Raw genomic sequence first — 12,506 nt, 5'->3', positions numbered from 1 at the left:
ATATTGCTTAAAAAAATTAACTATGTAAAGAATTTTGCAAAAAATGTATAAATTTATTTCGCAATTATTTTCAAGGCCAAAAAACGTGGTTGAAAATTAAGAAAAAAATATTGAAAAGTTTTATTATTATATATAAAGAGATACAGAAAATTAATAAAAGTTGTATTGTAAATTGCAAAAAAGTTCTAATCGTTTAATATTAAAAACAAAAACGCGCATTTTTGTGTAAGTAATTGTGAAAAGTAAATATAGTATTTACATAGGAAAATTTATATGTGAAATGTTAATACGTATGGCAGATTGTGAAACACTCACACATGTTTAGCTATATGTACGCATATATATTTATATGTATGTGTGTGTATATATATATATATATATATAAACCGTTATTCACGCAAGCACAGCTATCTTGCAGATAAAGTTCATTATACCTTATATACTTATACTAAATATGAATGTATATGTACATATGTTCAATGTATATTATGTGTGTATGTATGTACATAGCCTCGATTTACAAGTGTAAGTGTGTATTTATTGCAAACAAAGCAGTAATAAGAAATTAAGTGAGCTGATTTTTAAAAACAGAACTTTTTGCAACTACAAATAGAAATTTTGAAAATAAATTTAAAATTAAAAAAAAAAATTAAAATAAAAATTGTACATGAAAGTCTAAGAAATTAGTATACGTATGTACTATATGTACATTGGCAAGGCGTACCTTTATAGACAAGATAATGTGAATAAAACAATTTATATGTATATAAACTTAATTGTATATTTAACAGTGTGGCAAATACAAGTAGCTAAATATTTATATATACAAACAAATAAAAGGAGAATACAAACTGAGGCAACAGCTAAAGGAAGGCGTGCGTTACCAGCGGGAAATGAATAGAAGTGTATTAAAGTAAATATAAAATAAAAAAAATAAACAGTTATTGGCTACAATAATTTTATGATTTTACATACACACATTTCCTATACAACTAGGCAATAGAAATTAAAGTAAAAAATATTTGCTTGAAATGAATGTAACTTCAAACCCAAATTCGTTAAACCGGCAAAGGAAATACATATTTTATGTAAGCTCGCGAAAAAAAATAATAATCTGCTGAAAGTAAAAACACTTATAACAAAAAATAATGAGATAATGCTAATACTAATATAAATACAAAAATATAAATACAAAAAGAAGAAATTCGAAATTCAGTTAAAACAGAAGGAAAACAAAATTCAAAATAAATTTTGATACCATTTTAGTATTTAGGCAAAAAGCAAAACGCTCGAAATTTACTACAGCCGTGTAAGATAAACATAAGAAATACTTACTTGTAAAGTAAATAGCAAATACAAATTTAATACAAATATGCATATATGTATGTATGTAAATGTATAAGACTATAAGTATGTACATATGTATACAAATATATTCAAGCGCCAAAAGTCCAGAATAGTAAATATAAAAATTTATATTTTACAAAAAATTAGTGGCGACGACGTGGTAGTGATTTTTGGTATATCACGCTAACTCACGCTAAGCTTTCTAAAGCACTCACCTGTGCTCATTTAATTTTACTTCCACTTGATTCCAAATTATTTATTATTATTAACAGGTTCCCTCTTATTCTATTCATTTTTTCAAAGCAGGTTAAACCCGAAAATGTCAGAAACATCATCAAAGGTGCCGTCACACCAGTGGTATGTGGTGACATCCTCCCTCTCGGCTGACTCCACCCTGGAACTGCTAAAAGCATTTCATCAATGTGAACCCGCTTTTTTTTGCTTTTTAGACACACCAGGTACTTGAGTCCAGTTTCCTCTCCTATGCGCGGGTTATACACTATCAATAGCCGCCATAACCACTTTGTGGCCAATGGAGCATCGGAAAGTTGCATTTTTGTTACTGCTAAAAGCATTTAATCAATGTGAACCCGCTTTTTTTTTTTGCTTTTTAGACACACCAGGTACTTGAGTCCAGTTTCCTCTCCTATGCGCGGGTTATACGCTATCAATAGCCGCCATAACCACTTTGTGGCCAATGGAGCATCGGAAAGATGCGTTTTTGTTACTCGATATGGGCTTACCGTCTGTTTGGGCTCCTCTTAAGGCTCAACTCAGACATTCGTGTGTTGTCGTCTGTTCGTAAATACAGCCACCCCCACAGGAGATTTGCTTCAACATGGCTTCTTTGTATGACGCACATCTGTTGGATGTTCTAGGTCGATCGCATTCACCTTTCTTCCGCTATGCGCTCACATTCGAAGTTACGAAGTTTTATTACAATCCTTGCTGCAAACTTTTTTACTGCTTCCCACTTCTCTTTCGAGTTCAGCATTTGCCCTCCTGACCATACTGGTGCGGCCTATAGGAGAATAGAGCCAATAACTGTTGAAAGGGTTTTTCGTTGAGATTCTCCAACATTTGGTGGCATGCGAATGAGTGCGTTATTTACTCTCATTTCCTAGGAACTGGTTATTTTTAGATGCTCCTTGAATGTCAGCTTCTCCTCGATATGGACTCCGAAATACTTTAACGATGCTTGGGATTTGATATCATGCCCTCCAACCGAAATAGTGAATCTCTCCCTCCGCCTACACTTACTGATAAGGACCAGCTAAATTTGTTGCTCCACCAGCACCAGATTAGCGTTGCTCAACCACTTTGGGCTCTCGCAATGGTATCGGTGCACATTTGCTACAGGCATTCGCTACGTTTATCAGTTACCACCAAAGCAATAAAATAACCCACCATTGTTATCTTTGCTGGCATAGAAACCTTAAGATAGCCATCGTACATTGCATTACACAATATATCAATTCGCTTCCTTTCATAGTTCTTGAATTCATAATAATTTTTCCGCTTTCTTCTCCGTCTGATTGCATTTTGATTTTAATAAGTTCTGTAAGACTTTTTATTTCACATAGTTCCAATTCCATTACGTTTCTTTTAACGTTTAGATATTAATTTGTTTAAATATTTTACTGAGTACTCATGGCCGCTGCTGAATGTATTTTTCCAAATTTATTTCGATTCCGCTACGTTCCGCTGCACATCGTTCCTAATACCTTATAACTTTCATTTTATTTTATAGTAAATGAAATGCATATTTCTTATATCATGCGTTTTGTGGTGTCTTTAATTCATAATTGCTTTGGACTTTCGGGTCGATTTTCTGGGCTAGCGGGTCCGGTTTTCTTAGCAATCGTTTCAATTTTATTTACGTACATACGTATATATTTCCTAATGCCAGTTTCATTATATTTAGTTTCAATTTCAATTCGTTTTTTCCAAAATTTGCCCACTTAAATTGTTCAATTGTTCAGCTAAACATGTTTTTTTAATTTTTTTCGATTCCACCCAGTTCCAATTTTTTCATGCCAACATTACTGCACTTCATACGAGTTCTAAGTGCATATTTCTTATATCAGATATGATTTTTTTTAATTTGTTTCGATTCCACCTCGTTCCACTCATTTTTTGCCAATATTATTGCCCTTCATACGAATTTTAAATGCATATCTCTTATATTATACTTGATTTTAATTTGTTTCGATTCCTACTTGTTCCACTTTTTTCATGTCAATATTATTACACTTCATACGAGTTTTAAGTGCATACTTCTTGTATCAAAAAAGTTTTTTTTTAAATTTGGTTTCAATTTCACTTTGTTCCACCTTTTTCATACCAGTATCATTTCACTTCGCCGCAATTCTGAGCTCATATTTTATTATATCAGATATCATTTTCAAAATATTCTTTCAGTTTTTTTTAGTTCATAGATATTTTAAGTGCATACTTGCCGTTGATTTCATTTAATGTTTTCCAACCAATTTTTTTTGAAATTCTGTGACATTTCTTCTAACTTCTAATTTTTCCTTTGAATTTCCTGAAAACAAGCTTTCCTATTTCTACTACCCACCGTCGCTACTAATTCAGTTTTCTGTACAAAACGTTATGTTGAAAAATCAATTTATTTGATTAACTGTGGCCACAACTCAACTGGAGAATAGCTCATCAAAATGTTTGTGCTGTTAAATGCTAATTCATAAAAATATACCTAAATAAATAAATAGATTGTCTATAAAATGTGTATATGAATGAATATTATGAATACATATATACCTACATACCCACGAGTACATAAATTTACGAAAAAAACATCCATACACACATACGCATACACACACATTCACATATGAAGAGAAATTACAGATAGCGGAAAGAAACATATGCATTCGAAATAAATGTAACCCACCAATGTATAAAACGAGAAGTACATATAAATAAATAATTTAAAATAAGTATTAAAACGAAGCTAAATAAAGTGAAAGGAGTTATAAGAATAAATAAATAAATAAATATTTAATTACTCTAAAACCGACCTGAAGCAAAACAAACAAATAAACAATCCCCAAATGAACAATAAACAAAATCTTAAATTGTTTAAGCCAATCAGAAGATAACAAAAAACAAAAACTCAGTATCTACTCAGATACTCATTTTTTCATAACTGACATAAGAATCAGGCTTTATTGGAGCTAAAAAAAACATTAAAAAGCAAATAAACTAATTTCGTTTTAACTACTCAGACTCTAAAGCCAAACAAGAAGCTACTAAATGTTTTTTCCTAATTCAGTAAAAAAATGTATCTCATGCCACTCGATTGTTTTAAGTAAAGAAAAATTATATATACGGAAAAGTCCATGAAACAAAAATTAGCTACAAATTATGAAGCAGAATTATGACCTGAGGTAAAAAACAAAAACAAAAAACAGACTCCAATTCATGTGCCCCACTTATGATGTTATACAAAATCAATGTAAATGGTATCAAATAGAAAATGTAACTAAGCCGTAACAAACTAGTCCTTGAAAACCCCCTAAAAACGCATACATATTCACACTATCCCACACATATACATACATACATGTTTACACTTAAACAAACAAACAATTGTAATAAAGCTGCAAAAAATGCTTAGGCATTGAAAAATAAAGTGCGCTGAATATGAAAATATTTGAAAGAATAAGCTGTTGTTTTTTTAACAGGAAGTATAAACTGTGTGGTAGGCGCGAAGAAGTGGAAGACTGTGAAGAGCGTAGTAAGTAATATGTATTATATCTTACGGATATGTAACAAATATTACATATATGTATACAAATGTGCAGCGAAACCTCTCTTGAGCGGACACTAACCTTCAGTCAGCTTTTGTCCGCCCAAGAGATGTGTCCACTCAAAACAGGAAAGCTTTCTCCAATACATAAGATTTGTTCCACCAGCTTAAAGGTTGTTGTAGCCAAATTAAGTGCTTGCATTGCAGCTTTGCTATCCGAAAGAATAGCGATATTGCCCTTAAAAAATAAGTGTGCAATTAGCAGCCCAAAAGCTGCCCCAATCGCCAGCACTTCCACCTGAAAGACAACGCAGGCATTAGGAAGACGGACAGATTTTCCAATTTTAAGTCAATAAGAATGTATGCCTGCTCCAACACCACAATCTATTTTGGAGCCATCTGTATGGACTGTAGTAGCACAGTTGTTTAGTGATAGTCCCTTACTCCATTCCTCCTGAGATGCAAAGAAAGTGAAAAAATCCCTATTGAATGTTATCGTCGGGGCGATGTAATCAGTCCTCTCCGAGGCATATTGAGTTTATCGCAATAATAGACTGGCACGACCATACGTCATCTGGTAGACTCTGCTCATCACTTTCATCGCTTGATATAAGCGGATATCATCAGTTATATCCCCTGAGTAGCGTTCTTCCCTCTCACCGCTTCTACTTACATCATCACCCATGTCCTTTGCGTAGCGTTCCTCATTTTCATCGCTTCCGCCCGCTTCATGTAACCCAAATACATTTATCAGCGTCCTCTTACCAAAGCACTTTCGGCGCAGTTGAATATAAGTATATTTTTATATACTGGGGCTTTAAGAGTTTCCCATTATTTTTAAGTTTTTTACTTTTTCCCTCTCGTTCCATTTCCATTTAGTTCCTCATACATACATTTTATTTGTTATTTTTGTTTTATTCCATGTTCCGCCGTGCACTTCATCGTGTTCATATTTTCTGTGTGCCGTTCCAATTCCATTTCGTTGCGCATTAGGATTATATTACTTTATTATACAATGTACTTTATTATGAGCTCGTGCACTTCCTCGTGTTCAGTCATATTTTCTCTGCGTTCCGTTCCAATTTCATTTCGTTCCGCATTCGGTTTTTATTAATTTATTATTATTATATTAATTTCTTTATTCCCCAACTCAATAATTTATTTTCTTAAGCTATTGAGAAAACTGATTTAAGCTCATTTTAATATTCATCCTTAGAGCAAACCTTTTTTATTTATGTACCTTACATAATAAAATTATAGCTTACTTACATAACAAACTGTTATTAGAAGACAATTAATATCACTTGGCTTTATTCTTTCACTAATCGTAGGCCTTTACAAATTTTTTCAACCGCGCATCCATTAGGACTTTTTTACTTTCACTTAAGCTCTCTTACAAATTGAACTTAGAGTTTTCCACTCCCGCTTCCACGTACTTCACACCGCTCTTCCAAGCCTTCACTTCTATTATTTCAATCTCAACGGCACATGCGCACTACTTTCTCGCTAAACAAAAATTGTCGAGCTATCAAGGCCCCATCAATCAACATTATTCTTCAAAAAAGCCATTTGAAAACTAAAATTTATTTTATAAATTTAATTTCGAGCAAAAAATTTCGAACAATTTTTTTCCACAAAAAAAATTCAGTTCATATATACGCCAGTTTTAATGTTTAATTTCTGCCAGAGACAAGTGAAATCTCAAAATTAAACGTCTGTTTAAATTCAAATTTCACCAACCAACCCAACCATATTTACGAATCAACAAAAAAGTGCTTTAATAATAGCAAATCTCAACTAGCTCAAGCTCGGAAAAATTTAAATTTGTATACAGACATAAATTTGTATACAGGCATAAGTATGGAATTAGAAGCTACACCCAAGCAAGTAGGCATCAATTCGATAGAGCCAGGTGCATACAATCTTGTTGGCAACAAACGTATATTGGCGCCACAACTCGACCAGTTCGATGACTTTTTGCTTGACAGCTACGCACAGCATGGACCCACAGTGGGCCGTGTGGGTAACAAAGTAACTAAGCATTCATTTAGTTGCTCACAATATTCTTATTCTTCTACAGAGCGCTCTCTCAATCATACCGGACGACCTGCTCACCACGACAGGCGACAGTGTAAGTTTTGCACCTAAAACCGCAAACCACTCCAAACCCTCTCTCTTTCCCGCTCTCTTTTACAGATTTCTCAACTGAGTACGCCCAGTAAGGGTATCAGCATAAGCAACGCCTTAACCGGCTCCTCACTATCCAACAATGCGTCTACCTTCAATACCAATGAGTTCGATTTGCGCACACTGAAGCATCAATGTTTGCTAGACATCACAGATCTGTTGAACAAATGCTTCTGTATTTGGCACCGTCCATCGCGCGAGTCTGTGCCGCGTAGCGAACGATTGCATGCCTACCAATTGGTGTTGTTGAAATTGCGCGAACATACACCTTTTGTCACGTTTCGCGACGCCCGCAGCATAGTGCGGCAAATGATTCGAAGCTATGTGTGTAAGCAAAGACTAGGCGAAGGCGATAACGCATCGCGCAGGTCACATGCAGATGAAGGCACTAATGATCGGCTAGAAGTGGATCAGCTGGCCACCATTAAATCAAAAGCAATTTTGAATAGGTTAAGCTTTTTACAGGGATGCGATGAAAGTGATGTGGAGGAGGTCTGTATAGAACTTATAGAAACACTAAACTCTTTGTGTAGTGAATGTGATTTTATCAAGCACAGCTCGTCCCCGATAAACGATGTGCCTTCTGCAACTTTGGCTTCCACAACACCGAAACCCTTTGGACACATATGGTAAGCGCGCATCTGCCTACACGGACACAGCAAAGTAGTGGCTGTATTACTATCGACACTGTGACTACCGATTCTAAAATGAAAAGACTATCTTCGAGTCGCAAACGCACACATAAACGCACGTCGCGCTTTACATTCGATAACGGAACGGCTAGCACGCAGCAATCAGATTCGGGCCTAGAGCCTTCTTGCATAAGACGGAGTCGCCAAAAGCGACGTAGTACGTGTCGAACCGGACAACACGCACGGGGAAAGCAGAAAGTAGTGAGTTTGAAGAGAATAAGTGCGGTGATTTCCTATGTCTGAGTATTATCGTCTTTTGAATTTCAGGGTCAACAATCCCGCCGGAGGCGAAGTAAGAGCAGTGGAGAAGATACAAGCGTGGATTCTCGGGTGAGTGGAAGTTAAGTGGTTTTAATAGCCGGAAGCAGCAATTTATGTCATTTGGCTACTGGAAGCAACCTGAAATTGCAGGCACCTAAATGATTGCTCATTGCACCTCAACGAAAAGCTTCTCTCTTGCCTTGCAAACAACCAAGTCGACCTCGATTGATATATATAATCACAGAGGTTATAATTTACAGAGAATGCAGACAAGCGCACTCGATTCTCAATTTCTAAATCTTCTGCAACATTACAACAGATGTAAACCCAATTTACTAGATTTTCCAAATGCACTGGGGGCTATCTTAACGCAGTCACTTTAGTAGTAGAATCATTGTACTGAGCACAAATGACAGCTTCGCGCAAAAGGTGAGCATCTTCCCAGCACTTGTCGCACAAAGATGAGTACGGAACTTTAATTTTAAGGAGGTTCTCGGTTAAGAAAATAAATTCGACATAGCGCTCGTGGGTAGCTCACAAGCAAAAGAGAGTCCCGCTGACAATTTTTGAGTTTACCTGCATGGCTGACCCCCAGCTACCGCGGCTATGGCGAATACATCCACTTGAAAGGCAACAATTAGAACTGCTTGTTGTCTGGAAAAATCCAGCTCATAACTGAAGTCCATAAAATAACTCTCCACACATATAGCAACGATATCATCTTTTAAATATAAGTCCAGAATCTCTGGCATCCCTGCTAAACTTCTGCTGTCATCTCTTCTCATTTCCACGCAGAGCATACGGCGGATTCATAGCAACATATTAAAATTAGATTCCACGGTTGGAACCCCATTCTCTGCAGCCAGGTAGTAAAGTAGCGATTCCATTGTAGCTGTCAGAACTCCCCGCATAGCTCTATAATCTTTGAAGTTTGGGGTTTAAATCTTCTCTGCATTACGTTATTTTCAGCCAAATTTTATCATTCGGAACTCTGCCACTTTCCCACGATTTTGTGGGGAAATATGTATATTCAAAAGTTCTATCGACTCCTAATTCTAAGAATTTTTCCGATCTTTTCTCAAAAGTAATCCTCAACCTAATTCCCTAGTCTTTCCACTTTTCTCTTTCCACAGGTCTTCGACCTCTACCTCTGCGACTACAGCGATAAGTTTCTCGAGGAATTCATCGATCTCTACCGTCAGCAGGAGTGTCTCTGGCGACGCAACTTGCGTACATATCACAAACGTAAGCTTAAAGAAGCTTCCTACGATGTGCTCCTTAAAAAGTATTGCCAATCGCGCAAAGTTTCCTCTGTAAGCATCAATAAGATTAAATTACTAATTCGTCGCATGCGCAGCTATTATGATCGACTCAAAAATCCGAATGCTAACCAGTTTCGCAGCCACATCTGGAAACGGTTATCCTTCATCGATCAAGGTCGTACGACGCCTAAGCGCAAACGTAGTCGCAGTAATGACACTGGGAACACCGACTATGAGTGCAGCACATGCAGGCGCAAATTTAAGATTGCCAAGTCATACGCTGCGCATATACTCAAAACGCATCCACCCACCGAATGTCCGACCTGCAGAGAGAAATTCAACAACGCCGATGAGCTGGTGCATCATCTGTTCTTCCAACATCACAAAGATGCGGACTGTCCACTGTGTAAGGAGGGCAAAGATATATGGAAATCTTCAACGCATCTCAAAAAGCACTTCTTCGAGCATCACTGTACCACCTGTACGTCGATCTTTCGTGATGTCAACAACTTGCGGCGCCACAGACCCAAGTGTCGCAAAATAAATAGATTCCGTTGTAGACAATGTACGTCGAAGTTTACCAGCACCTTGGACTTCCGGCGACACGCAAAGGCTATGCATCAAGACAATCAACCATTCAAGTGTGACCACTGCGAAACCAGCTTCAAATGTTTAGCGCCTTGGACCAGGCACCGCAAAGTGCACAAACAACCGAAGAATTACCATTCATCGTAGTAGCAAGAAGTGTATGCAACTCGAGTAACGGGGTGTAGGGAGCTAATTTGAATGGTTACGTATGGTTTTTCCATGTGTCAAGGAATTGTTGTAAAATGGAATATTTTAAGTTTAATTAAAATTGACTATTCCTTAAAGGAGTATGGCACGACTTATGCCGTATAAAGTGGGTAGGAAAAGGGGTAACATTTTTTGAAGATAAAACTAATGCGGGCTGCATTTAAAATTTTTTATATTCATATCTTTCTTGGCGAATCAAACTTAACAATGGGTACTTTATACAAAACTAAACAACACAAAATGTAACAAATGAAATAATGGGCTCCCTATCTCCTCCTTGTCAGCTGAATTATATGATTTTCTTTTCAGAATCGAATTCTACAACTTGTCTTTATCAGCCTCTTCTTGCGCAGAGTCTAGTTCTCCACCAGTGTCCTCATGGCTGTAATCTCTTTCATCTGCTTTTTCGGAATTTTTGTCTGCGATATTTGCTGCGTGATAATTACTTTGTGCGTGTTTACCATCTTCGCTGCTATAACCCCAAATATCTTCGCCACTTTCCTCATCATTGCTATCGTCGCTTTCAGCACTTTCTTTCATATCAGCTATCATTTCATCTGAGTCACCCTCCTCATCACTTTCATCAGTTTCACCGCTTCCATAATAATATTTATTCTTATCAACGGAGACGCTATTCTCATCGCTCTCATCGCTTCCGCTAAAACCGGTAATAATTTCATCTGAGTCGCCCTCGTTATCACTTTCATCGCTTCCGCTAATATCATCACTTATATCCCCTGGGTAGCGTTCCTCGCTCTCACCGCTTCTGCTAATATCATCTCTCATATCATCTGGGAGACTTTGCTCATCACTTTCATAGCTTCCACTTATATCATCACTTATATCCCCTGGGTAGCGTTCTTCGCTCTCACCGCTTCTGCTAACATCATCTCTCATATCATCTGAGAGACTTTGCTCATCACTTTCATCGCTTCCGCTTATATCATCACTTATATCCCCTGAGTAGCGTTCCTCGCTCTCACCGCTTCCGCTTACATCATCACCCATGTCCCTTGAGTAGCGTTCCTCATTTTCATCGCTTCCGCTTATATCATCCATTATATCCCTTAAGTAGCTTTCCTCACTTTCATCACTATCGTTCATTTCACGTGAGTTACTTTCCTCATTACTTTCGGCATCGTTTGAAGAATTTTGATTGATATCTCTACCCTCATCGGGCTCATCTCTTCCCATGCGCACAACATTGCTTCGATCGCGTTCCTGTGAGCAGGGGCCGTAGTGTAGGAAACGAATATTTTGAACTCCTGCAGACAGATGAAAGAAAAAAGTTTAAATTGGATACACTTGGTCAAGATAATGGACGGATTCATTGCTAACACCATCAAAGCATTTCTAGGGATACCTCATTAGATCTACAGCATGAGAATGAACATGCAGTGAGTTCTCCTTTTATAATTTTATGGACCAATTGCCTCCAAAATTGAGTGTAGTTTGCGTCTCGATATTATTAAAACTTCACAAATTTCCTAAACTTGGCTTCAAGACTCAAGCGTACCAAGATCGCCGTACACTCACTTCAAACTTATAATATCACAACTCCACCTGTCAAACCTTAAGTGATAATGTCACTTTCACTTACTTCTTCCTAATTTTTTGCGCAAAACTGGCGCACACCTGATCTTATTTTTGAGAACGCAGAGCGAGGGCGCAGTCATTTGTACTCCATCCACTAATGAACAAACTGGCTGATAAATTCGTGAACATGGACGTTCTTTGCACAACGGTTTCGGGGTGGTTGGCAAAGTCATTGTCGCCGGCTCGGTACTCTCCTCCGTGGATTCATCGTAATTCGCCGAAACGAGAGCTGGCACGCTTATAGCGGCAAGAAATATGAGATAGCAGAAAGCACGCATATTTCGAAGCCTTAAATTTCCTGTTTAGAATTTTTTAGTATACAATAAAAAAATTAGAAAACGTAAAGTTACTAGTCACTGAAACACTCTTGCAATTATGATAAAACATTAGCCGCACTCAGCCACTTTTAAGTTATTTACTTGAAGGTTACCTGAGGCATTTTTTTGAGTGCCCCAAACTGTAAAGTGGGACACCAACTGTGTAACTAACGCGTGTTTTGAGAGAATTTATGGATAATAGAGTACGCGCTTTATTCGCTTGATAAGTGACAACAAATAAGTACAAGGTTTATTTATTTATTTGAATTAGAGAAGT

General features: G+C 37.0%; 1 protein-coding gene across 1 annotated transcript; it reads left to right on the top strand.

Moving 5' to 3' along the window:
- The first annotated feature begins 6,677 nt into the window (after positions 1 to 6,677).
- LOC129239215 (zinc finger protein 341-like) lies at positions 6,678 to 10,397 on the top strand. The gene is made up of 6 exons (XM_054874562.1): positions 6,678 to 7,138; positions 7,200 to 7,250; positions 7,316 to 7,798; positions 7,864 to 8,199; positions 8,266 to 8,328; positions 9,393 to 10,397. Exons 1-6 carry the CDS (start codon positions 6,980 to 6,982, stop codon positions 10,254 to 10,256), a joined length of 1,956 nt encoding a protein of 651 aa, XP_054730537.1. The 5' UTR covers positions 6,678 to 6,979; the 3' UTR covers positions 10,257 to 10,397.
- The last annotated feature ends 2,109 nt before the right edge of the window (positions 10,398 to 12,506 follow it).

The sequence above is a fragment of the Anastrepha obliqua genome, chromosome 2, assembly GCF_027943255.1.
Source record: "Anastrepha obliqua isolate idAnaObli1 chromosome 2, idAnaObli1_1.0, whole genome shotgun sequence".
Lineage (NCBI taxonomy): Eukaryota > Metazoa > Arthropoda > Insecta > Diptera > Tephritidae > Anastrepha > Anastrepha obliqua.
Note: the sequence above shows the minus strand (reverse complement) of the source record. Positions and strands in the feature narration are given on the sequence as shown.